At 47.2% G+C, this 27,922-nt stretch overlaps 1 protein-coding gene across 1 annotated transcript; it reads left to right on the top strand.

Moving 5' to 3' along the window:
• Positions 1–99: 99 nt before the first annotated feature.
• On the top strand, positions 100–26,653 carry snrka (SNF related kinase a). Its single transcript, XM_037454187.2, has 8 exons — positions 100–468; positions 1,163–1,876; positions 15,248–15,389; positions 20,211–20,423; positions 22,985–23,119; positions 23,588–23,792; positions 23,876–23,985; positions 24,107–26,653. Exons 2-8 carry the CDS (start codon positions 1,288–1,290, stop codon positions 25,227–25,229), a joined length of 2,517 nt encoding a protein of 838 aa, XP_037310084.2. The 5' UTR covers positions 100–468; positions 1,163–1,287; the 3' UTR covers positions 25,230–26,653.
• The last annotated feature ends 1,269 nt before the right edge of the window (positions 26,654–27,922 follow it).

Below are 27,922 nucleotides of genomic sequence, written 5' to 3'. Positions count from 1 at the left end.
GTTCCTCAAATAGTGAATGACCGCCGAACGAACTTGACCAACGGGAAGACGAGCATTGATTATAACAATACTAAAAACGTAAAATGAAAACGGAGAAAGTTACATTTTCTTTAAAAATGGACATAATCGCCAAATAGGTGTGCAACGAGTCCCGATGGTTATCATGGCCAAATCGGATGGTTTTAAAAATATCGAAATTTCTATTCAGCACTTGAAGGCAACATCACAAACCCCACCGCCGCGGCTGGGAGGAAACAACGATACCGACTAGTGCAGCCGTTACCACCGATGCAATGCCTCGTTTCACAGATGAACCCAGGGCATAGGCACCCTCTGAGTGCCGTGGTCACCTCCCACTCTTCCGTGACAGTTTGCGATAAGCTTCGATAGAGGGCACCCGTAGGAGCCAATGCACCCGGTCGGCACCGGACCCGTGTGCTTTATGTTTACCGGAGCGAAGCTGGAGAGGTAAGCTGAGCGAGCCGTACAGTAACTTTAGCCTGCTACATGCTAACTACGGCTAACCGTGTGTTACGCGAAGCCCCCCCCCCCGCCAGCGTGCTGTTACACCGCTCAAATGTATTCTCGAGGAGATTACTCCTCAGCTCGGTCTGTGAATTAGCGGGTGACATTTTAACGCGGAAGAACGGAAGGGTTTCACGCCAGTCGGCTAGCAAGCTAACGTGTATTAATCAATGAACAACGAGCTAGCCCCCGGTAACGTTAGCCTGACGCTAAGTTGTCGGTGCGACCGCCGGGCCCTTTACGCAGCGGACTGTCAAACTCCGCCGCGGTAGCGAAACACCTGCAAATGCATGCGACTATAGAGAGGATATTATTACGATTTTGAAACTTTATTGGTTTATTGTTGCGGCGTGAGGCAGTACGTCAGGATACGTTAGCCTCCTTTAGGGCAGCAGCCGTCCTGTCAAAACAAGCCCCGCTGCTCTGTCTATGCAGGAGGTATGGAGCTTTGATGCGCTAACGTACATTTGAAAAAAATATTTCCAAGCACTATTCTGGGTGCATACATATTATTATTGTTCAAATATTGCATTGAGCTGAACCCATAGAAACGTTTGTTTTATTGGTATATATTTAGAAAGTTGTGTGAGTCAGTCAGTGTTTGTTGATCATAGTACGTGTTTCCCACATCATCTAGGAAGCTGGAACCATGGGATTCTCCCCCTGCCTTCGATGAACTGATCTAAGCTGGACCCACACGACTCAGCCAACCCGCCCCTGCCTGCAGTGGGGGCTCCCCTCTCCCTGTCGCCCTCTCCAGCCATGGCAGGCTTCAAGCGGGGCTACGACGGCAAGATCGCCGGCCTGTACGACCTGGACAAGACGCTGGGCCGCGGCCACTTCGCCGTGGTCAAGCTGGCGCGCCACGTCTTCACCGGCGAGAAAGTGGCAGTGAAGGTCATCGACAAGACCAAGCTTGACACCGTGGCCACAGGCCACCTGTTCCAGGAGGTCCGCTGCATGAAGCTGGTCCAGCACCCCAACATTGTGCGCCTGTATGAGGTGATCGACACCCAGACCAAGCTTTACCTCATCCTGGAGCTAGGCGACGGGGGGGATATGTTCGACTACATCATGAAACATGAGGAGGGTCTGAACGAGGAGCTCGCTAAGAAATACTTTGCTCAGATTGTCCACGCTATCTCCTACTGCCATCGGCTGCATGTGGTGCACAGGGACCTCAAGCCGGAGAACGTGGTGTTCTTTGAGAAGCAAGGGCTTGTCAAGCTCACTGACTTTGGATTCAGCAACAAGTTTCAGCCGGGGAAGAAGCTGACGACCAGTTGTGGATCTCTGGCGTACTCCGCACCGGAAATCCTGCTGGGCGATGAGTATGATGCTCCAGCCGTAGGTATGCAAAACATGTAGGCTGGTGAATGATGCTAAAGGATGCAATGAGTCACACTGTTAATTAGGACATGGCAGAGAGATGTAGCACATCAGCTCTTTGAATTCTTCCCCTTTCCGAAAGCCTGGTGCCTTCCCGCTTTGTGATCCATCGATTGTTTTAAGTTGGATACCCCGGGCTTGCTGTTTGTGGCACTAACTCGGTGTCCAGTCCACCCATTTAATTCTTCACCTCCTGAAAAAGCACATCCTTGTGTCAGACCACAGGCTTCTGGCATCAAACTACAGAGAACATATCCTATTAAAGCCCAGATTGTCTTTTTTAGCACTGGTATAATGAGGATGGCAGTGTGGCTAACACCTGTTTTTGTCGCACCTTGCTGTAACTCGAGGGCTGGGGCGGCGAACAGTGTGTTCCATTAGCATTATGCCGCTAACAGTACTTGACACTGATCATTTTTTGCAAGCCGCCGTGGGCCATGTGCTACAAGGTCAGCTCTTCTAGCACTGATGTCAGCGGGTGTCCCATTGCACTGAATTAACTGGCTCATTGATTTTCTGCGAGGCTTGACAGAGCGCAGACAAACAGATTGTGTGTCTGTCCACTAATATGATATCTCTCTCAGGTAGCTTAAATGACAGCAGGAACACGGGTCTAAGTCCAGCTCTCAAATTGGGTAACGAGATGTGCCCAGTTAAGCTTGTTTTTCAGCCGGTGTGGTTGCTCATGGGGCGTTAATGCTGAAGGGATTCTGAAATCAGTCTCATGATGTGTTTGTGTACAATGCTGTCTAATTCACTCAACCAAGCATTACTTTTTCTCCGGTTTCTGTCCCGGTTCCCACCAACTTAATAGGTGCGGCACACAGGCAATGAGGAAACTTTTCTCATTGACCTTTACACACACACACACCCACCTATCCTAAGTACCTTGCTATGCTATGTTAGGGCGTGGGAATTGGGTATATTGCCTCCACTCACCCCCGAGGAGTGAATGGAAGCAACTTGGAGCTCTTTGATGGATTAGTCGGGAAACAGGACAGCCTGAAAGAACAGCTGTCTAACAATACCATGTGGCGCGTAGGGACTCGAGGGTGAAGACATCCTGGTAGGATGAGATGTGATATGTAGAACTAGATGTTTCAGTGGTACCTTTCTTGACTGTTTAGGACTCAAGTCTATGCACTCTTTAGTTTGGTTGGGGAGAGTCTCGTACTGTGTTGATGGCTGAGACGCGTCTGTGTTTCTATGGTCACTACGTCTCTGACGACAGTGCTCTCCAATGCCTGCCTATTTGGGATGATTAGATATTGCGGTTAGGGTCAGAACCTGAATCCGACAAGGCTGCATGTGCGCTGGTTTTATTGTTGAGTAAAAAGTGTCCCTTTAACCTAAAAAAAAGATTTCATGAAACTGACGCAAATGCTGGGACCAACATTCCAAGCTGACTGCAAAGACAGTTTGCTGCTCTCTGGGGACCACGCCATGGGTTGGGCTAAAAGGCTACTTTGCCCTCGGCGCTACCCTGTGTTGTCGGCCCCTGCATGTATGCAGCTCCTGTTTGTGGGGGGCGACTGGCTGTGCTCTGGGCCGGGCAGTCGTTGTGCATGGAATGCACTCGGGAGAAAGGGGCTACTTTCTGGCTGTGCAGTTGTGGTGCTGAGAGGGCTTGAAGCCCCCGATGGCCGCTGTTGTCTGTGCTCCCACGGTACTGGACCATCTGGGTTCCATGCAGAGCCTCTAAAAAATAAATACAGATTTCTGATACCAAAGGAAAAAGTTGTGTGTGTGCTCTCCTATTTGAGTATTCTAGTGATCCCATTGAGTGATTGGATCACATACTTTTGCCTTAAATGGAACTGTGATTATTTGTCCAGATTAAAAGTGTATGTGGATTTTTCGGAGCAGCTCGTCTCTCCGTTGTACCGCTACTAAGCGTTTCACCTTGTGGTGGGTGTAGCATTTTTAGATACATTGATCTAGTGAACTTTGTCAGTAAAATGTATTAATAAAGATGTTTTGAAGAGCTGTCTGTTCTGGTAAACAATGTAATCACAAACAGGCTTGTCGACTGCTCTTTTGAAGCAATACATTTGGATGTTTTGCTAGATCTTATTTTTCTTACAACAAGTGAATGGATGTAACCACATTTGAGGAGTGACACAGAGCTGTGGTATTTTGCAGCCGTAGGACTTGTCAATTGCAGTAATCCCGCCTTAAAGCATACTGTGCTTCACTGGCTATTTTACTCTAAATGGACCATCATTTACTAAATAAACTTCATGCTGTTTTGATTTCACTTGATCTACATTAAATGTTATTTAGCTGATGCTTTTATCCAAAGCGACTTAGAATGGCTTACATTTTGCCTGGGGAGCAATTAGGGGTTACGTGTCTTGCTCAGGGACATCATCACACTACTCCAATGCCCCACCAACTTTTTTGCCTCAATGATTTGAACTGTAGCAGTTAACATTGCATTTGGTTAAAGTGTAGACTTTCAGCTTTAATTCAATGGTTCTAACAAAATTGCAGCCGTTTTTACATAGCTATCCCTCATCAGAATATTAATTTGACAAACTAATATGATATGACTAATACTTATAAGGATTATAAGAATATAAGAAATATTTTAAATACTTTGAGTGGAAATCTTTTGCAGTTAGTGGTGACACATTTTGTAAAATTGTGGTGCAGTCCTAATGAGGGCTGCAAAAACAAATAGATAAAATTTGATTATTAAAAGGGTTGGTAACAAATATCCTTATTGAGTCGAGTCGACTATTACGCCACTCAATAAGTCACTATGTTTGAGTATTAACTAATTGAGTTGAGTGCAAAGCAGAGCATCCGATTCATTTTAATTTTAAAAAATAATGGACAAATGAATTGATTATTAAAATAATCGTTTGTTGCAGCCCTAGTCCTAATAAATGCGCCTGACTAGATCCCAGTCATATGACGCTCTGGTCCTCTTGACTCCGATGTGTTGGATGGTCAGGCTCTCAGAAGGCTTTGTATGGCTCTGCTGGCTTCAGTGTCGCCAGCCAATGGAAACCAGAAGAGGCCGAGTATGACACCCGTGAGTGTTATCTGGCTGAGCCTCAAGGTTTATGCCTGTATATCTGGCCCGGTGGGTCTGCGTGATGTTGCATGTTCAAAGGGAACCCGGTGCACCTCAGTGCTTCTGCCCCTGTGAATGGAATGAATGGATGAATGGACCTGTACGCTGCAGTGGAATGAAGAGCTGCGTCCTCCTGCATGACTCTCTAGGTTGGGCTGTGGGTGCAGCACAAGGCCGCTCCCACACCTGCGGCTGCCTTTATTTATCGTTGAGTGCATTTTGCTTGGTGCCCGGGTTTTTTGGTTGTGAGTTTTCAGGATGAAAAGATGCGCGTGCACGTTTACATGCACCTTCTCGTTAAACAGCGTTCCACTATTTTCCATCCAAGTAAGCACGTGCGGCATAAATCAGCATGTCAGACTGACTGGAAGGTTTGTGGGAGAAGCGGGTTGAAACCTTTCGTCACTCAGGGCCTTTGTTTCAGTACACTGACTGCAGAAGAACCTATTGACAACATAAGATCTATAATCAAATGTTGGTCATGTATCTCCTTTCCCCGAGTCCAGTCCTGCTGCACGGTGATCCTCATCCTCGGTTCTCTCTCCTGTCACCTTCTTAGGGGCTGAGGACGTCTGCAACCACGGTTCCATAAATAGTTGTTGCAATTCCCTTCATTGGACACGATGGAAGTGCAGTGAAACTGTGATTAGAATTACTGAATAGTGTTCCAGTCTTAATTAAGTGGCTGAGAAACTGTGGGCCTGTAAAGTTGGTTAAGCTGCAGAGCGATGTAAAAGTGTGTGTCTCCTCAGGAGAAGAAGCCCTGTTGGATGTGGGAACGCCCGATCACATTCAAACCGACGTCATCAACAACCCACTTTGTACTGGCTCCTAGATGCAGCTCAAAGTCACACAACATTATGGTGCCAAATCCAACTGGTTTGACATTAGTAACTTAAACGGCTCTTATAGCAACCAAGGCGCCCCCCGATATAATGGGCTCTTCATAGATGCCTCTGACTGGATTTGATAAGAAAGAGTAAACGTACAAAGCAGACAGTTGGGGAGTCGCCCCTGGTATGTTTAAGGCAAGCCAAGTAAACGCTTATATCACGTGTGTTTCTGGTGACACATCCAGAGGCCCAACATGGCTAAACGTGTGTCCTGACGTGTTGTAACAAACGAAAGTGTGTGTGTGTGTGTGTGTGTGTGATTTCTAGGGCCGACGAAGGATGAGGCCTACTTAGGAGCGGTTGCTAAGAAGAGAGCAAATGGCCAGCTGTCAGTCAGTTTGCTGGGGATTAGACAAAGCTGAGCATGCTCTAGAGGGACAGACAGAGACACGGACGAGTGGGGTGACAGGTGGTGAATTTTGGAAACTCACTGCACTCGGTCTGGAGACATGAGGACTTTCTCTGTCCCAGCTGCTGGACCTCATTTCACATTCTCCTTGCAATATTTCCTGAATTGGAGTCAGAAGTGCTCTTTTTCATGTGTGTTTTAACTGTTTTTTTGTTTGTTCATAACACGTATTACATATTCGGCTGTAAATGAACTTCAAAGTCTGGGTGAATTAAAAAAAAATCCCAATATATATAAAATGCTATACAATTGAGACATTTTATTTAAAAACCTTATATATCTGAATGACTCGATTTGGCACTGCTACACTTACTGTTACATACTGTTGTGTTGCGACTGACACGGACTGACCCTACAGTCGGTATCCCGTGGACAGGTTGGACCCACCTGCTCAGCCAATCCCAGGCTCCCAATGAGCCGGTCTTTAGCTGTCGTAGTGCCATCCCTCAGAATCTTTGAAGCTCCGGTGCTACTTCAAAGTTGTAGACGCGTGCTGGTGAAAAAGGCCCTCAAGGCCGCGGCGGAGCTGTGCGTGGTTGTGAGGGGCAACATGTGTGCACCGCTGTGTGCTACAGTCAGGATTCACTTGAGGCCGGGCTGCGTCTCTGCTTTAAGGTTAGCCTCCCTGAGAATGCAGGTCAACCGGTTTAGAATCCAAACACTACAGCGTGTGAAAAGTTAGTGGAGGTACAACTTCAATGTTAATAAGATATGGCCGGATTGTTTCGCTTTCCGTTTGTTTTAACAGTTGTGACTATGGAACGCCTATTGTTGTGTCAGGATGTGTAGATAATGTTTATATCTGAGTATCTTTCTTTTCCTGAGAAAGGCGTATAGGGTATAAATGGGCCCTGCCTCTAGCTCACGACAAAACGGACTGGTGTCTTCATGGAAGACATTTTTTAGCCAGTGTTGCGCTTGCTGGGTTTCTGTTTTTGGGGACTTTATTGATGGCGTTGATGTGGCACTGTGTTGTTACAACAACCCCGGAGAGGTGCTGTCATAAGTACGACTTGGATGATAAATGCCAAGCTGCTTGTTCCTCCCTCTCTGAGAGAAAAGCACTCTTTGCTGTCCTGGATCCTCCTACTGAAACTGCTTATCTGATGAAAATTGTACTTTCTTGTTACTTGTATCTCTGCGATTGAAATGCACTTATTGTAAGTCGCTTTGGATAAAAGCATCAGCTAAAATCCATTTTTTTATGTTCTCAGTCTGAAAAAAATGCACTAGGGTGCTATTAATCTTTAATTAATCTTAAGTGTCATATTTGCATTCTTAATATCACCGCCTCTCATTTCTACTTTGTTGGGAACCACACAACGCATACGCAGGTCACTTGGCCCTGTCACAGGTACTTAGTGGATCAGCCTGAATGAGCCTGATCTGCAGCGTGCACCGAGCATTCGTCTCTCTGTGGCTTTCCGTTTCCTGTCCTCCCTCCCTGACAACGTTCTAGTTTTCCGCCCACTCAGTGCTTTCAACCCCCATTTCATCATTCACCCATCCAGACAAGGTTCTCCCTCCCCATCATGGCTGTAAACAGCATTCACACGGTAGCTACAGGAACCACATGAGGATTAAGTGACCCATCAACCTGCACTGGGGACATGGTGGATGAATGACTGCAGTGTCACTTTTCCACCAGGAGAACCGTAGAACCCAGGTGTCTCTCAGTGGTGTCCTGGAGCGGCCTGCTGGTTTATAAGAGCGGAGCGACCGCATGCAGAGCAGGAGGCCGGGTTTTCAACGTTCAAATGAATTGATTGAACGTATTTATCATGGAGCCGTAGCAGCAAGCAACGCTTTTGAGACAAATAAGTTGACGGCACAAATGACGAGCTGGATGCTACCCAGGAATCGTCCAGCTCGTCATGTGTGCATGCTGCAGGACACGGACGAGTCAAACATGTTGACGAGAGCAGGCCTAAAGCGCCAGTCTATGCAGCCGGAGCATAAGCTGTAAATCAGCTCTCTCGTAACCTGCAGCTTGTGGTACGTCTCGTCGGCTCGCTCTGCTGCATTGCTCGCCAGAACGCCCGTTGGTTTCTGGCTGTCGGACAGGACTCGAGGACGAACTTATGAGTAATTATGCGCTCATTGGTTAATTAGATGTGCAACGAAGAAATGATGACTGATCGGCTTGGAGTCATTTTCTTAATGGCGTGTCCTAGTTTACTGTTACCAGAGGGCTAATGGGAATAGCGTTTTCATCCAAACGTTAGCCAAGCTAAAAATAGATGTTGATGAGACACCACTTGGGTCTGTGAATAACTTGACTATTGGGTGAACAACCGCGATTTCCGTTGCTTCTTGACAAACTCTGTAACCCTGGTTACTGAACAGCCCGACAGCTTGAGATCATCAGCACATGAACATGTCAGCGGCACTTTAAAGCAAAGGCTGGGGGCTTTCATCAAACTACCTTTTGGTCATACAGCTTGATAGTGCTACATGACACAGGCCATTGGTAGGATTTCAGAGCCTAAAGGCAGGCAGCCAATCAGAGCGGGGGGAGTGTGTAACGCAGCTGTCAGTCACTGATCAGATATGGATCAAATGTCGTTACACTACTGCCCATTTCCTGATTTCACATGTTTTCAGAAACGCATATTTTGGTTTGTGTTTATTATTGTCTATGTAGGTATAAGCCGGTAAAGCCTGGCTCCACTTTTACAGAAGAAATGAACATGTTGACAACCTGGCCCAAGGCATCTAATAATGTCCCATTCACAGCAACGGACCGGGAGGGGAATTCCTGATACTTGTTTGATTATGTCAGGGCTTTAACGTTGAGCATAATTAAAAGCCGGTGCCATCTCTATACCAAGGGATCCAGCCTATGGCCCATTCACGGTGTTGGATATTTGGTTTGTGTTTAGGCTCTGGCCAGTGGGCGGGGCTTGTTTTCAGCTAAAGAGGAAAAAAGCTATTTTGCAATCGGCCAATAATTAGTTTGAAAATATAATAGTATTAGTCATATTCAAAACACATGTTTTTATGAGATCAATAGGGAAATACACTGCTAGTAATTATTTTTATGTTTGTGAAGGGTGGGGCGTTGAATCGGAATGCCATACTGTTGCTACATGCTGTTCGGAGATCAGTTCATGCCGTTCTGAAAAAGGAAGCTGCTACATTTCCGGTCTCAGCGCTACTGCACGTTTTCTGTAATTATTGGCTGCAAAATGGCTTTATCCTGCCTACTCGCAGCTTTAATTCAATTAGATGTCCAGATCCAATGGTGACAGGGTTTGCCCATTTATTTTTAGTCAAAAAGAGCGCAATAAAAACATTGTGAGGGACTTTAGCTTGCGATTGTTTGATTTGTGCACAGAGCTCCTTTGCGCTCTTGAATTTTGACATTGAACTTTCATAACAATGTCACATTAACTAAACCATTTGTACCTACACTCTGATTTGAGTTGGCCTGGGCTTCACCAGGTGTCCTTGGCAATCTCTGAGATGTCCACACGACCACTTTGGTCCCTGTTCTACCCATCTCTTCACGTGTCTTGTTTGGACTGCAAGAAGCAGCATAAGCAGCGCGTTGAATGAAGAGAAAGTGAGGCATTGAGTGAGAAAGAAGTGATTCTAACTGCAGAATGGAGGCTGAGAGATGGGCCCCTGCTGTCCTTTGAAAATCGGATTAAAGGCGGGGATTTTGTTCCCTCCGAATTCCTGGTGACGGTCACACGCCGACAAACGCAGGCTGTACTCCTGTTTACACGGGCTGTAGCACAGTTAGCACATTGAGATGCAACGTTTTGTCTCTTCCAAACACCCAGCTGCTCTCTGTCTTCTTGGGTTATTTGTTCCAGGTATTTGCTGCCATCACTAATTGAGGATGGGCAAAACCGTTTGTGTATAACCATGTTTTTGTTTAACCGTGTTCAGCTCCATGGTTTCCTCTGCTGCTTCTCAGACAGAAAAAGCGATCTTAGAATGCCAAATTGGATTTTGTCGTCACTGTGACAACAATTGGGGCGAGCAAGCAATTAGGAAAAAAACTGTCAACAGATTAATTGATAATGAAACTGATCTCGGCTGCAGAACCGGTAGACCACCATTCCACACACACACACACACACCACTGATGAGGACTGGGTGATACAATTGACTCATTGATGGTGACAGTGTGTGTGTGTGTGTGTGTGTGTAAACCTTCTGCGGCTCCATGTGCAGGAGACATAAAGCCGCAGCAGGTCTGTCAGTGACAGCACATCTACAGCTGTCCCCCTGAGGGCTCTCTGCACTCTCATCCACCTGCCAGTGACATTAGTGTGTGTGTGTGTGTGTGTGTTAATAAGTAATACTGGTAAGAAATGGCCAGTGGTTAATTAATTGTGCTGCTTTCCCAACTCACTGAAACATTTCATTCCACTCCTATGTAGAAGATAGCTGTAAATAGGTCTTTTAGTAACTTACTTTGTTCTGCAGAAGCAATCACCTGACTGTCGCAATGTAACCATGACAATACCTTAGTCTGGTGGATTTAATTCTGATGCACAGTCATGTGGAAAGTGCAAATGAGCTTTGACTTTATCATTGGGATGTGGGTTTTAAAAGGTCCCAGTTGTCTCTGTAGGTATAAGCCGGTAAACTCTGGTGTTGAGGTTGGCTCCACTTTTACAGAAGAAATGAACATGTTGACAACCTGGCCCAAGGCATCTAATAATGCCCCATTCACAGCAACGGACCGGGAGGGGAATTCCTGATACTTGTTTGATTATGTCAGGGCTTTAACGTTGAGCATAATTAAAGGCCGGTGCCATCTCTATACCAAGGGATACAGCCCACGGCCCATTCACGGAGTTGGGCTGCAGCCACTGCCGCTCCTCAGAGGCCCATCCGAGCCGACCTGTTCTAGAAGTCCCTAAGCTATGAACGGCTACTTTGCGTTTTAGTCTCTTTTTTTGGTCCCTTGTGCTTTTGTGCGAGCCACCATCTGCTGCTTTCTTCCTATTTCCACTTGTTTTCTGTTTTTGCCAGAAGCGCTGAAGTCTGTGTGGGAATACACTTCTTTGAGTTAGAACTGTGCCGTCGCAGAACAAAGACCTAGAGCACCTCTGAGTATTTTTCAATATTTTCAGTTTATTTAAAGACCAAAAAGGTAATAGCAACAACTTGATCAATCACAGCCCTTGATCTGAACTACAAGCACATCTATCAGCGCTTTTCAGGAGTATTTTTTTCAGGTTATGTTCATCATATTAAGGTATAACTTGTATTCTTTGCATGTGAGCACTGTGGTTTAGTCACATGGTAGCACATGCATCATTTCACAATGATGCTTTACCTTTGTCGTTGTGTCATTAATGGTTGAATGACCTTAAATCAGTCAGCAGGAGTTTTTTGGTTAAACGGTTGACGGCCCACCATTCAACTCCTGCCTAGAGCAAGGGTTTCAAATGTGTACTGGGCATTGTTGAGAGAGCAAGACAGCGAAACATCACCTCTATATTTATTTTTCTTTCTGTGAGGGCAGGAGGAGCACGCAGCAGCACGTTGCAGCAGTCTTCTGGGAACCCGTTCCTTTTTAGGTATGCATTTCTCTCCTGCCCTCCGTTCAGCGCAGCCCGACAGCCACGAACATCAGGAACAAAACGGATGTTCACGACAGGCAGATGAGAGTGGCCAATGAGAAGAGTATTCATTCAAAACCAAAAGAATTCAAACAGTTCATGACATTTACACTTAATTGGTTATCCGTGCTTAAGTTGGAATATTTACAGGCAGGGAAAACCAGAAAAAAAAACCTTTTGGTTAATTGAACTTTGTTGGAGAACAAGTGTTTGGAGCCTTCTTCTGAACTGGCTGTGTTTCTAATCAACCTGTCCCGCACATCATCCTGCTGAGCACGTGCACATCATTCCACAGTTTGGGTTTCAAGTCATGGTTGCCATGTCTGCACACTGGCTGACACTGTGAGGGTAATGGGACAGAAAGGCTGCCAAAATAAAGTGATCAAAGAGTTCTTAATGTATGTATCTCATTGTAGCACAACATGAATTGATTGCTTGACATGCTGGGAGAAATTATCATTGCATCTGTAGCTTGATTAACTTGTTGTTGTGAATACATATTATGTTTTTTGTTCATTGTAGCTTCATAAGCCAATTTGGAAGTGTCTCATCTGCTTTCTCTAAACTGACCAGTTGGAGGCGACTTCTCGGTTTGTACCATAGTAGTCAATGAAAAGATGGCTCTACTTCTCTCTGGGTTTCTTCCCTCAGTAAACATTGTTCCACAGGTGCTTGTGAGTGCTGTAGGTGACTGGTAGACTTGGGCCGGCCTGTTGGAGGGAACACAACAGGCGCGGCTCTCAATGTGAGAGTCGGTACTCAGCTGTCCAGCCATAACTTGTGTGCTGAGTGGTTTTATTGGCTGTGCCAAGACAAGCGATGCCATGCTGGTTTGAATGTGCCTGCTTGTTCTGAGTCAGGCCCGAGATGGACCAGCGACTGACCCGTCCCCCACATGGGTTGCACGGATGTTTGCCGACGCGTAGCGGCCATCGCTCTCCCCCTCACACTAAGGTGTGTTGTGAGACGCTAGGTGTGCTGTGAGGTGACTGTGGAGGGCAGACGAGGCACGGACGCTGTCACCTCTCAGTACCTTTTGTAGCTTCCATCTGAATCTGGTTTGAAGTTGGACTGGTTTCTTGCTTTCAGGTGTGAAGGAGTCACAGTAAATGTGATATTTCCCCAGGAGGTGCGTGCAGCTACAGTGGGTTATGCACTACAGCGTAGCTTTGACAGTCTGTTGTTGCTCGGAGGAGCTGAGCTAACCCATGCCTACACTGTCTCTATGGCAACAGGCAAGCCAGCGTCCGCACAGGTTGGAGGACAGCTGGTAGGGGTCTAAACATGTTGCACCGGTTGTTCCATCAACCTGCATTCAGAGGACTTTTGGGTCCATTAGCTTGAGTTTTATTTAAACGGATATATCTCTTGTCCTGTTCACATGGCCATTTGTGGAGCTTAGGCAGGGGCTCGCTGTGGCTAATGCCTTTTCTCCCATTATCCCCAATGCCAAGTGAGCGTCAAGCAGAGAACAGGAACTCTGTAAACACACAGCGCCTGCGTTTAGCTCACAGAGACAGCTGGACCACTTCCTGGTGCACTCTGCATCCAGTGCTTATACCGCCGCAAGAACACCGGTACATGGGATAAACGCGCCTCAGGGACAACTCCTCTCCCGGGGAGACCTCGCGCCTGGTGGCTGTGACAAAGCGCCATGGAGTGGTGGTCGCTCGTGATGGTGGCACAGAGGTGTGGAATCCAAACCAATCACAATTCGGTCAACACAGCGAGGCTTTTTGTTAGAAACAAATGCTCATTGCGCACCACTCTCACTTATTGGAATCAAATTTTGAGAGCTCTGACCCGCAGCGCTGAGGCCGGGCCTGAGGCCGGGCCAGCACAATTCAGAATGCGTTGGATAGCCAAGCCTGTGACTGAAAGCAGTTCACTCTCTGCAACTAAACGTTTAGTTTGTCACTTTTTGAGGGAGTTTGTGCTTCACCATTTCTGCCAACCCCATTGATTGGTTGAGGGTATTGTTTGCATGTGACCCGGGAGGTTTGTTTAGAAGTAGTACTCAAGTACATGCCTATGTGTCCACTGACACTACCTACTATAAGTAGTGACAAGAAGGTGTTTGCCGTCAGAGCTCCATGCCGGAGGCTCTTTCTCACCTTCCTGTCTGCTGGAACAAGGTGTGTGTGTGCGTGTGTGCAAGTCTCTATGCCCCAGTGCTTCTGCATGTTGACAGTTTGCTTTTTTAGGGTGCAACTGGCCCTGCGTATACGCACACTTGAATTAGGCTCAGATTTGCGCAGGAGAATCGATTTGACATTCATCACACTGTTGGCACACCCGCGTTAGCGTGACAGCGTCGCACATGAGAACTGACTTCCGATGAAATGTGAGCGCGAGGGTTTCTTTGTTCCAGTAGTGAGGGAACGGAATTTGTTTAAAGTGCCACGGGAGAATGCAAACGGGGAAGAACTGACATTTCCTTGTAGGACGCTCACACCTTACTGAATCGTCTCCGTCTTTTCCATCGAACGAAGGAGGAGAGGAGAGAGGTGGAGGAGAAACGCCACATTTGTTTGCGCAGCAGTCAGCTGCCGCCCGTCTGCAGCAGCAGTCTTTGCCTCGAGGTTTGCACTTGAACAGATGACATAATTCACAGCCCGAATAATAAGCGTGCACGCTGATACACACACCCACCAATCGGTGATCAGTCGGACTACACTGGCAGGAGCTACTCTACACAGGGCCAGCTGTGCATGAGGAACAAGCATGTTCACCACTCACAGGGGCAGGTCGGAGTGCAGTGTCTTACCAAGGACACCTCGCTCTGAATAATAGCAATGTGCGGTGAAAACTATAACTGTTCTGTCACATTATGCCGTTGGGCCCCGAAAAGACACAAAAATGGGAAACCCAATATTTCAGGAAGACCCCGGAGGGAATTGTTTTACACCTCATTTAAGCTCCGCCCACACCTGCATTGGACCAAAGCAGAGACAGACACCAGAGCGATTCCAGTGGCACTATCTTTTGTCTTTGCCTGCACAGTTTACATAATACATGCTCTGTGTACAGATACTTCCCACATGACTAGACGCTCACTCACAACAAACCCACATTTAGACTGTGAAGATTCAGAGGTGTGATTCATATGAATCAACTTTTTCACTTGATTTGTAGATTCCACAGGTACCGTCGTAATGTGTCTGAATTGATATTCCTATCTGCATGGCTTTGCATCTGTATTCATAGATTTAACTCATAATCCATATAATGTTGACATGGTTTTCTATTCTGTCCATCCACAAATGTTTGTTATACGTGTATATTGTTTGATTCAAAATGCTGCAATGATGAAACGGTCCGTTCACACCTGGACTCACACTGTGTTTGGTTCCCTGTGCCTCAGACATCTGGAGCCTCGGTGTGATCCTGTTCATGTTGGTGTGTGGCCAGCCGCCCTTCCAGGAAGCCAACGACAGCGAGACTCTCACCATGATCATGGACTGTAAATACACGGTGCCGGCCCACGTCTCCAGCGCCTGCAAAGAGTGAGTGACACACACACAGCATTCACACAAGGCTGTTTGTGATAGATACTCGATCTGGGTTGGTATGCCGGTTTCAAATGTCCTTATGGTATGTACTTTTCACCTTCTTTCCGGTGCATACCATAACTACAGGTATAACAACAGGTTTTGCTCATCGGAGCTACTTGTCTTACGTGTGTAGCAGCATCAACAGCTATCACGCTAACAAGCTAACTCACCTGCCAGTACTGAGCCAGTTGGCCACAGCTGTCCAGGTGGCCGGCGGACCTCTTTGGCAATGAATGGGTGTGTGTTTACTTGAAATAAAAAGACTGTGATATAGCGTGGTATCTGCTTGTTCTTCCCTCACGGAGAGCAAACCACTCTACAAGATCACAACTCTTTGCTGTCCTGGCTCCTAAATGGTGGAATGAGCTCTCTGATAGCAAGTTGCAATAGCAAATCGGCTTATTTTATGAATTTGCACTTTCTTGTTTCTTGTTCTTCTGGGTTTGTGTTCTTATGAAATCCACTTGTATAAGTCCATAATATAAGTATATAAGAGAAAATGAATGCACTCAACATTGACTTACTGGTCTTAATTTCTAGGTTCACGCCTTAATAGAGTGTGATGTTCATTTAGTAAATGGTGATTCCTATACAGGGCCGCGTGGATTGAGCGATTGGAGTTGTCTGGTCTATGAGATGTTACAGGATTTTAGTCTTTCACTCTGTTCAGTTTGTTTGGTCTCCAAAAAATGTCCTATCCGGCATTCTGTTCTATTTACAGTAGCTCCACCTTCTTATGTCACTATTGTTTGCAAAAAGGTCGTTTTCTGTCATAACTCTCCTATCACTGCAGCATTTAAAGTGATACCCCCACCTGTGGAGCCTGACCCATTTTGTTCCAGTAGCTGAGCAGTTGGAGGAGGCCAGCTGCAGAGCAGCACAGTGCAGCTGCACACAGTAAAAACACAAGGCCAATGTCCAGAGGGAGTGATGCAGTTGGGCAGATAAATCAGTGGTATCGTAATGTGCCATGTGAGTCAGTAAATCCCTAATTCATAATGCAGGTGTTGAAGCGGTGCAGCTTCAAACATGTGGCCAGAATAAATCAAAGTATTCTGGTCCCACACTCAAAAAGCAGACCCTTGTGTGGCCGCTCTTTATCTCTTCTGTGTCTCTATCAGGGTTGCTTGTTAAAAAAAAAAAAAAAAGAGTAAGAAAAAAGCAGAAAGAAAACGGTTGCACATATTCTGTATATGAATGTGCATGTGATCAGTTTTAGGAGAAGCTAGTGTACGCTTTGGGAGATCGATGCAATGGGGAAATGAGCAGTAGTCATGGCCAGTGGCATCAGAGCCGTATCAAGGCCAGTTATGTCTCCCACATTGTCAGTATTTATAGACACAGGAAATAAAGGCTCATTTCCGGCAGGTCCGAGTAGAGACGGGACTGGATTGAAGTGCTAAGCTGAAGCAGCTGTGATCAATCCAATAGGCAGTGTGTCGCCTGCTGTGTCGGCAGCGCCCCTCCCAGGGGGGTTATCTACACATGTCCCCGGGCTGGGGGAGTTTCACTGGTGTGGCTTCACCCGGCTCCCCATGTTGTCGATGAGAAAATAAGGCGAGCATGGCCTGGTTTCAGTTACTGAAGGGGGGTATGATGAATGACACGAGGTTGGCACTGCAGAGAACAGAGTAAAATAAAAAATAAAGGTGATACTAGTACTAACAATAAGTTAAGAAAATAATAAACATTTATTTTATTGTTCTTGTAATTAAAAAACCCATTAACTGTTAAATGTGTAAGATGAATGAGAACTAGATTATTCCATTTGTTTTAATGTCTACACCAGCATCATCAGCTGCCGGGATGGGTTTTTTCCCCTCGGCTTGATCGCTGATTAAGAGTTTCTTTGACAGTCTCCTCCCTCTGACACCAGCCCAGCCAATGAAACGGCGCTCGGTCATTCCATTACTCTGTATCAGGCATATTTTAGAGCAGTTGTAACATGAACATAAGATTGTTAAAGTGTTTTCTGGAACACGTCCTTTTCTGGACGATCGGGTTGATGAAGACTTCGCAGGGTGTTAAATGTCAGGAGAGAATATAGAGTCCACGATTAGATATATTGGCATTTCCAGATACAGACTTGTTAGAACGGTATCGTTTTTTTAATCAAATATGTACAAAACCTCACCTGTCCTCGTATGACTAACGTCCCCCATCGTGGACATGCTCCCACATCAGAGCACATTCTTTGTATAATATTACGTTTTTTTGTAAAGAGTAGTTTCCTTTACAACGTCGGTTATGCAGCGAACATTAATAAAGCTACTGTATGCAGAGCCGTGAGAAAAGTGTGAAACGTTGTGTTTGTTCTCTGGACACAAACCAGTGAGAGCCGATAAAGAGGAGGAGTAAAATACATTCAATACCATTGTACCCGTTTTTACCAGTGATATTATCCTTGTGTGTGTGTGTGTGTCCTCAATTCATTCATTATTCTCACCCAATCCCACCCTATCCTCCTTGGGTTTGGGTTTTTGTCTTCCTTGATTTTAATCACTGGGGATCAGACTCTATAAAAACAATGTTTGTTGTACACCCGCGGCACCCTTCTCCCCCACCACAACAATTCCAAACTATTTGTGCTCTTGTTTCCAAAACCGAACACTGTGTTCCTTCGCTTCCTGTCATCCCCGTACAAACCACACGGGACTGCACACAAACACTTGGCCCCCTCCTCTGCATTAGTCTCACACACTTCAGAGATTCAGTCACATTTCCAGCTCAAATCCCTCGTTCAGATAGCGTTCCCATTGTTCCACCACGTGGCTGCAAAGAAGCGCGCGGCGACACCAGTGGGCGGCGCGTTGCTTGTGAGGTGCGGTGCATGGCGGCGTGTCAGAGTCTGAGATGAGTGTCGCACTTTACACGAGTGCTAATTAAGATGGTTCTTTTCATAAAAAACCTGGGGGTAATGGAAGACGCCGTATCTGACTCCACAGGGACAGAAGGTGACTAACCCGCCTCAGATATCTACATATCTATAGATGCAGATGAATGGTCAAAACCTACCCACTAGACGTTGGAAACGAGTCGCGCTTGAAACGTTGCTTGTTGTTTACATTTTGAATCAGGAAGTGAGCAATTTGTCCTTCTTTTGAAATGATACTTTTTGTTTAGCCTGTTGCACAGCTTATATGCTTAAACAATAAGCTAAAGACCATCAGCATCCCTTATGCATACATACAGCAAACCTTACATGCTGTGTCATTCAGCCCCCCCCCCCCTCCCCCCCTCCCCTCTCTTCCTGCCGCTGGCTGTGGTCCTCAGGGAGCCCGGCTCGCTCTGACTAATCTCCAGCATGACTGACAGACAGCTGAGCTGTTATCCCCAGCCTCCATCCCGTGGTCCCAGCGTAGCACAAAATGCGCCCGAGGATTGGACCCAGTTGGCAGAAACAGAAAATGGATTCAGCAAAGCCCAAATTGAGAGGCCTCCTCAGCGTTAGTCTGTGGGCGGGTGGGTGGGTTAGTTCCACTTCTGTTGTGGGGCAAACTACCCACGTGTTGTACTGTGGGGTTCGGGTCACCCTGCGATACCAGTTAACAGACAGGTTGGTGCACATAAAATCCCCCCCCCCCCCCCCGTCTGTCCGTCATCTAGCTGTCTCATTATGATGAGGACAAAGATGGCTTACCTCTGGATGATGCCCCCTCCACAATAATATTAGTCTTCCCACTAGACTCCATATCCCATCTAATCCAATTAAATTGCAATCTCAGCTTTAAACTGTGTCATTTGTGTGGACCAGCTGTAGTTCCACATCCTCAGCTCAGCATTATGGCCTATGCCTTCATCTGCTCCATCTCCACATACCCTGCACCACACCAAGTCCTGGTCCAGCGCAAACGAGTCCCGTTTAATAGATTTAAGTGAACTAAAGCTCCTTTGTGGTGCGTGGTCAGGCCGCTGCTTGCCAGAGGATGACCTGGTCCCTCCTCGAGGTGCTTGGGTGTCACTAATGAGTGTGCTCTCCAGACGCGACTGTTAATCGTACCGTATCACAGACATGGTTTTAAAATCTGAAAATCTACATTTGAGGATATATTGTGCCGGACAAATCCAAGGTATTTATTTACAGTTATTATGCTTGTTTACGAGGAACCAGAAGCATCCCTCTGAAACACCATGGCGTGGGTTGCATTTCGGATCCTCGTGTTGAGCAGAGCGTGGTTTCCTGTAGTTTCCGCAACTGCAAAAGCAGTGATACCTCTGATCAGTCAGTTTCAGGAGTCTCATCCTTCCACTTCTCATTCAGATCATGTTGACAATTCAAGTGCATTCACAGCAGAGTTTTGCTTCATTTTACTTGCACAACATATCCTCTGAAAGAAAAATCTGATCAGACGGACTGCAGGAAGAGTTGAGCTCTGTTGAGGTGTTACCAGAGTGTGAAGCAGAGCGCCAGAGGGGCCCCGCAGTTAGCTGTCAGTCATGCTGACATCGTGGCCCTGATGGGTCCCTTCCTCCAGGCGCGGGAGACAGCCAGCGGAGCAGGTGGGGACCCTCAAGCACCCGGGAAGCAGTCGTTAAACACGAGTTCTTCCCCAGCATGCACCTGGGGGCCTCTATTTTTCCTCATTTGCCCTCGTGCCCCCCCCCCCCCCATAAACCAGAAGGGGTCTATGTGTGACAATTTGAGAAGATTTCTGTGTCTCTTGAATCCAGATGCATATTAAGTGTGCTCTCTCTCTCTCTCTCTCTCTCTCTCTCTCTCTCTCTCTCTCTCTCTCTCCTCATGCCTGTACTCCTGTCTCCTCCCGGCTCTAGTCTGATTGACAGCATGCTTCAGAGGGATCCCAAGCGACGGGCCTCCCTGGAGGAGATTGAGAACGACGCCTGGCTGCAGGGGGTCGACCCGTCCCCGGCCACCAAGTACAACACCCCCCTGGTGTCACACAAGAACCTGTCTGAGGAGGAGCACAACAGCATCATCCAGCGCATGGTGCTCGGGGACATCGCCGACCGAGAGGCCATAGTGGAGTAAGTGGGGGAGTGTCTGTCTCTCTAGTGCACAGGCAGCAGGATGCACATAGAGCCCAAAGGGCAATAGTGGGGATGGACATGGAAGTAATTACCCCTAACCCTAACCCTAGTTGAAATGCTGGTGGTAAACTGAGAGGTCTATCCAGATGGGACCTGTTATCATCTGTAGTGGCCGTGTGGATGTGTGTAGATCAAGCAGGAGCCATCACACAAGGTATCAGTAGAAATGTGCAGTCCACATTACGAAGCCAATCTACTTGGATTCATTTTACGTGTGTATGCGATTCACAGGTCACTGAGGGTCATCTGTAATCTGACACTGTCATCAGCATATAATCCCACAGCAGCATGATCAACAGATCAACAAATCACTGAATACCAGATTGACTGTTAATTCAGCTGTAAATGGTGTTCACACACACACACACAGTTCACACCACAGCCCGCTTACAGCCACATGCAATTACTTTGATATTTGGTGTTGCGCAATATACCGATACTAGCAACGTTCGACAGTTCATACAGGCTCACACTTGTATGAACAAACATAGAAAGTACAGATGCTTGGAATGTAAAAACAAATGAATAATTATGAAACACCACTTTGATGCAGTCACACGGTCCTCTATGTATTTCTCTAAAATGTGAGTTTTTGGTTTCACATTCCCTTTAAGACCCAGAGTCTCAAAAAACCGCATTTCTTTCATATGACGACTACTGTCTTTGGAGCCTCGCATCAGATATGGACAAATCCTTAGAGATAGATTTACCTCCGATCAGTCCACATTAAAGAGAGCACACATTTTATTTTGAAATGGTTCACTCCCTTTAGAAAATATTTATCTCAACTCGTGTGTTGAGTCGACGTGCTCCATTTGCACCCGTCTCCTCTCTCACCCTCAGAGCTGCAACTCTACCACTAACACACCGACATATATCTGTCTTCACACTAACAGGGAGTGTTCCAACCGCACTTCTACACCCCCCCCCCCCCCCCCCTCTGAGCATCACTCTTTGATGGATCTGTGTCAGTGTGTGGGTGTGGTGCTACATTGTCTCCTCCTGCACACAGTGTGTGGCACAAAGAGTCTTCTCAGAGGTTCTCATTCACCACAGTCGGTTTCAGAGAGGCACTATTAAGACACACAATGCCCCCGGCCTGTCACTCAAACAGCTGTGCCCCCACTCCATTGAAAGGAGGAACCACATTTGTTCATGAAAGAATCCTGAAAGGTGAAATTCCCTTTTTGTGAGTGTATGGCCCCTTGTGCTGCTCCAGGGCTTTCATCCACACGCATCAGCAGTAAATTGGAGATGATTTTTTTTAAAGATGTTTTTCATAAACATTAGCAGAACTTCTTAAGAAAACCTGTCCACGATAACCGCGTTAGAAGCAAAGGCCTGCTTCTCTCCAGTTATGGCATCTAAAGGCCATTAGTCTACAATTCACAGCATTTTGTCCATTATTGCTTTTATACATTTGACACTGGAGCAGTGTCAGCATATAATACTATATAAATATAATAAACCAAAAGCATCATGACCTGGCCACCACGTGGACGGTACTTTCTATGTTTGTTCAACAGAAATATGTCGAGTGGTTTATTAGACACATAACATGTAACGACAGCTATTGAGGTTGTCGAAGGCAGACTGGTAATAACAAACGTTGCATCACAGAACTTCCATAACTGTTCTCGCTCTTCCAGCGTGTACAGCTGTTGGCAGCAGGAGTTCCATTGATATGCAGAGGGGAAGCTTCCTGTGGAAATAGAAATATGCTTCTCTTTACACCACTGGGGTCTCAGAATGCTTCACTAGGATTTGTTCTGATGAATCGAGCTCTGTGGTGGAAACGTTTTGGAAAAGCTCATTTGGAACCTTGCATTCTCTCTGCTGGCCAGCAGGGGGCGATAACTGTGGTTGCAAAATTAATTTAAATTGTATAGAAGTTTGGGAAAATGACTCCTAGATCCATTCCCTCAGTAAACATCTTGTCTTAATCTCTATACTTCAAAGTCGTCTTCAATGTGGCATCATTCATTTAAAGCAGGGTGTGCTCTAGGGCGGAGCTACCTTGTGATTGACATGTAGATACCCTACCAGAGAGGTATACAATATTAATTCACCATCCAATGTTTGTCACCATGACGACGTCCATGCTTCATATACAGTCAAAAAGTTATACAGTGATATAGCCTGGGCTTTTAGAAGCTTTAGAATGTGTGATGTCGTTGTTTGTTGCTTCCATATAACACATAACGTGTGTCTTAAGACACAGAGTTAGTTTTCTGAATCGATTATAAAAATTGTCCTTGTAGCCCTGCTAGGATGTAAAAATCTTTTTAGTGCCATGGAGTTTGAGTTATGTGATATTTGAAAGTTTAAGCCCTGAAAATAGTTACTCTAATGAATCATCTTATCCAGCACTTGTGTGCTATCCTTATTATTATTATTATCATCATCATCATCATCATTAGTATCACCTTCCTCGACTGCTCGTCCCTCCACCCAGCTCATGTTTTCCATTTGTAATAGTTGTAATTGTGTTATTTCAGAGCCCTGGAGACCAACAAGTACAACCATATCACCGCCACGTACTACCTGCTGGCAGAGAGGATCCTGAGGGAGAAGCAGGAGAAGGAGGTGCAGACTCGCTCTTCCAGCCCCAGCAACATCAAAGCCGTGTTCAGGTGAAGCTTCCTCGTGCTCTTAGGACGTTTCCATCACTGCTCAGATTTATCCCCTCAGTAACCATTGTCGCCCTGCATGGTTGTGATGAGCGTCCCTTCATTCTTACTCCACTTACCCGGTACATGGAGGAGTGTTTTGTTGATTCATCACCGCTCTGAATGGTCTCTGGCCCAGGCTAAGGAAGGAAGGAAGGAAGGAAGGAAGGAAGGAAGGCTTCGGCTTTTCAAGTACTCCTCTCTCTGCTCTCTGCTTCCTTGCCAAACATTGTTCCTCTGCACAGGAAGCTGGTGGTGTACAGTTCTAAAAGGGACAGGAACAAACGAAGTGAGGAGGCTCCAGAGGCCCAGACGGTGCTTCTTTTCTGCTGGAATGGGCCCAGTGGTTTACAGTTGTGTAATCTACAACTTATTAATAACAAGTATTAAACGCATGAAATATCTCCCCCCCCCCCCGTTATAACCCGACAGGCAGTCGTGGCCCAGCCGAGTGGACATGCACCAGGACATCGAGGACAGCCTGGCTGCGTCCTCCATCTCCCACGCCGGCGGCCCCCAGTCCCCGGCCCGCAGCGCCGAGAACCTGCTCAACGGACACCGCGCCAAAGGCCTGACGGAGCTGGGCCGCCGCGGCGAGGAGTCCATGGTGACCGACTGCCCGGGTCAGCCGGCTCAGGTACTCGCGCCCCCCCCCCCCCCCCCCTTTGTTTCTACATCCTGTACTACGTCCTTTTCTCACTTTTAAACACCTCCCTCCAGGGAGCCTGTGCTGCTGCCTCAGGCCCCACTCCCGGGTCTGGATCCGGTCCCAGCAGGGCCCCCGCTCCATCCACCTCGGCGGGGGCCAAGCAGCGCCCCTTCCTGTTCAGGTGGGAATCAGTGGTGTTGTTATTGATGTTCATGAAGAGTAGACATCTATTCTAGAAATGACAGTTCTGAATTGTCTCGCCATCCTGTTCGCCTGTAAAGTGAAGTCTCGTCCATTCTCAGGGTCCTGGAGGATGAGGAGGAGGAAGATCGGAACCCGTCCCCCCTCCCGACCCAGGTGATCCTGAGGCGCAAGCCCGCCTCCATCACCAACCGCCTCACCTCCAGGAAGAGCGCCCCCGTGCTCAACCAGATCTTCGAGGAGGAGGGCGAGTCGGACGACGACTTCGACATGGACGTGGGCCTGCCGCCCAAGCTCAGCCGCCTCAAGATGAACATGGCGGCCTCCACGTCCCCGGGGCCCACGCAGAAGCGCTACCACCGCCGCAAGAGCCAAGGCCGGGGGTCGTCGTGCTCCAGCTCCGAGACGAGCGACGACGACTCTGAGAGCCACCGCCGGCGCCTGGACAAAGACTCGGGCTTCGGCTACGGCTGGAACCGGAGGGACAGCAGCGAGGGGCCGCCGGGCAGCTCGGGGGGCAACGGGGGAGGCAGCAGCGCCGGGCAGGGCAAACCCCCCGGAGAGGGAGGCGGAGCCTCTGCTCCGGACAGGGGGAGTCCCCCGGGAGGGGATGGTAACGGGGGCGGAGGAGGCGGAGGCGGGGGAGGTGGGGGCAGCAAAGGACAAGACAGCCCCTCCAGCTGTTGTAACAACAGCAGCACCAGCGCCCCCTCCCTCGGCTCCCTGCCGCGCCCGTCCCGCGCGGCGACCCGCGCCACCGAGCTGGTGGAAAGCTTGAAGCTGATGAGCCTGGTCCTCAGCTCCCAGCTGCAGCATCAGCGCGGGGGGCGGGCGGGGCGCGGGGGTGGGGGGGGGAAGTTCATCATAGACCCTCGCGCCCTCCCAGCGGGCAGCGTGAAAATCCAGGAGAAATCCGCCTGGCGGATGTGCGTCGGCTCCCCCGGGGGCCTGGACACCATCACCCTCCCCACCACCGTCGCCCTGCCGCGCACACACGCCGCGCACCATCACCACCACCACCACCCCCCCCACCACCACCACCACCACCGCAAAGCGGCGCCGCACGCCAGGGACGCTCACAGCCACCTGAGCGCTCTTAAGAACGGCGTTCTTCAACTACCTCTGTGTGAGAAGACCATCTCCGTCAACATCCAGCGGGGGGGGGGCTCCAGGGACGGCCTGCTCTGCAGCTCGGCCCCGCCCAGCTGCTGCCAGGTCATCTGACCCCCCCCCCACTGTGCATCTTGGGTGGTTCAGGTGGATGTGAGGAGGATACAAGTACACATCTCTTAGCAGCATCATGACTTTAAAGTTGTAGAGTTTGGAGAACAAGTCAATGTACTCATTTAAGAACAGTCCAAATGTCACAAAAGGTAAAATGTTAAATCATACCTTGGAGCAGAAAGTCACAACAATTAAGTCCGACAAGACTTTATTTGTATTTGTGACTTAATCCACAAATATGACTCCCGTTTGTCATATTTATTTATAATTATTACAACTTTATTATCATACTTGAGATTTGTATTGATGGAATGTGTCCCCTGCTATCAGCCTCTTCCTCTGTGGTACTTTATTGTGGTTCAAATGAACTATTTTCAGTGCTTTACTGTAGCAGGCAGCTGACTCTCCATCAGACCCCCCCCCCTCTTGAATGTTGGCTGGCAGATGGATTATAAAGTGGACTGTGGTTTTATTCTGAATCCATGCAGGAAAAGAGACGTTTTTAATTTTTAAATCCACGTTGCACTCCGACAATCCGTTCAATGTTGTTTTAAAGACGTCAAACCATTGTGGGCGGGGCTCTTTTCTTCGGGGGGGTTGTTGTGGTGCACTCCTGGTAGCGACATCATGCATCAACTACTGCTGACCACATGTCTAACACAAGCTCTTCCTGACCCCCCCCCCCCCAACCCCCCTATTTCTCAGCCCCACCTGCACCCACGTGCCCCCCAAAGCTTACTGTGCTTGTAGGCACAGCACTATGTGTATATATAAAGTATGTGGAAAAGTAAAGTTTATTTTTAAAAAAAACGTGTACATTTTTGTTCAGAGCAATCTGCTGTTTGAAAAGTGCGCGGAGGGGGGGGGGGGGACAAATCCAAAAAGAAAGGAGCTCATGACTTCAGTCTCTAAAGGAGCCGTCTGTACACAAACCTTTTTATTAGGTCCTGCTTTTTGCTTTTTTTTTTATTGCAGATGTGTGCAGAAAAAAGGAAATGTCTCTGTCTCTGTTCGTTGGTCGTGTCCGAGTCGTTCTTTTTAAAAACCAAATGTAAATGTTTGTAAATGAGGTGCAGAGGGCCCTTTGGTGCAGAGCTGTCATGTGACCTGGCCTTCTGATAGTACTACTGTAAAAAAAAAAAAGCCTACGCCTATTCATCCTGTCAGGTCGTCCTACTCCGCTGTATCCAGGGGAACGACGTGCATGTGTTTCAATGTTTGACATTCAGTGACACGGGGGGGGGGGGGGGGCGAATGTTACTGGACCAAAAAGCAGCAGGGAGAAAGAAGAAGGAAAAAGAGAAAGAAAAAAAAAGTTGAAACCGGCAGAAATATTCAGTGTATTATTCTGTAGTTGCTACCTGTCGTCAGAAGTTACATATAGCTATGGTAATATCAAAAATAAAATGTGGAATACTGTCTCACACGTCGTCTGGTCTTTGTTCTCAATGACGTCACACACATGAACAACAGGACAGAAAAAGATGAATGAATCATTCATTTCTATTATTTTGCTGTTATTGTGCTAAATTGTTTTCATGTATTGTCAAGAAACGTGATCCAAAAGTTCAGTTTAAAAGGCAGAGGGGGGTTTTTTACGTGTGTGTCAATGTCTCCATGACAGCACAGGAACATAAGGAACTAATCAAGTATTAAAGTTGTGGTTTTCACAATTGGATTTTTCATGGATTTTTAAACTCCCTAAACCCTAATTTATTTTGGATTATGATTTGAATCTTAACATGACATTCTGTCTGTCCAACAATGAGATTAACAGAGAGGAGAATGGAGCTGAGATAAGGGTTTAATAACCAATTATAAAGTCCCTGCACACATATCTCTTGGTAAAAGATAAGATTATTATATGTTGGATTTTTGGAATTACTTCACACCTGAATGAAGTGAAATGACCTTAAACCTGCAGGGAAGATGCAGTTCATTCATTTTCCTGAAATCAAGTACAGTATCATTTTTCATATTTTGACATGCAACACCAAGCATTTTTAGGACATACTGTGACTTTTTAAAATACTATATTATGGTCAAACAATGAGGTTGTTCTGGAAGAACTGGACATCCTCCTGTCCAACTTCACTGAAAATGGCCCCCAACTCATCCTGCTGGATGACTTTAACATCCAGACAGAAGTCATTGGACCTCTACTTACTTCCTCTTTCTTCCTTTGCACTCTTACTCAGTCCCTCTCCTCCTGCTCACAAAGCTGGCAATCACCTCAACCACATCTTCACTAGAGACTACTGTAACTCCACTTCAAGTCTCTGATCACTTCTACATCTCCTACTCCTCAGCTCTCTGTAACGACCCCCTGCCCCCTCAATCAACTAACTGTGTACCTGTTAGCCGCAATATTTTATATCTTAAATATTTTATATCCTCCGACCTCCTCGAACCGCCCGGTCCTCCTCCCCTCTCCACCCTTTTTTCCGGGAAACTGCCAACTATTTTACCCAAAAAATAGCTGACCTACGCTCCTCTTTCTCTGACCCACCTCCTTCCACCTGTATCCCACCGACTCCATATCGCCCTCGCTGCTTGCCTCTTTCACCCCCCTGTCTCCTAACCAAGTTGTTACCTTAGTAACCTCTGCCCGTCCCACCACCTGCCCTCTCAACCCCATTCCATCCCACATTCTACAGTCTATCGCTCCTCTCCTTCTTCCTTTCCTCACCCCG

This window comes from Pungitius pungitius, chromosome 11 (assembly GCF_949316345.1).
Source record: "Pungitius pungitius chromosome 11, fPunPun2.1, whole genome shotgun sequence".
In the NCBI taxonomy this organism is placed as follows: Eukaryota; Metazoa; Chordata; class Actinopteri; order Perciformes; family Gasterosteidae; genus Pungitius; species Pungitius pungitius.
Note: the sequence above shows the minus strand (reverse complement) of the source record. Positions and strands in the feature narration are given on the sequence as shown.

Excerpts from the sequence above, each read along its gene's own strand:
- snrka (XM_037454187.2), top strand. The coding sequence starts at position 1,288 with ATGGCAGGCTTCAAGCGGGGCTACGACGGCAAGATCGCCGGCCTGTAC. Across the intron at positions 15,390-20,210 it reads GTCTCCAGCGCCTGCAAAGA|TCTGATTGACAGCATGCTTC; the intron begins GTGAGTGACACA and ends TCCCGGCTCTAG. Across the intron at positions 20,424-22,984 it reads GACCGAGAGGCCATAGTGGA|AGCCCTGGAGACCAACAAGT; the intron begins GTAAGTGGGGGA and ends GTGTTATTTCAG.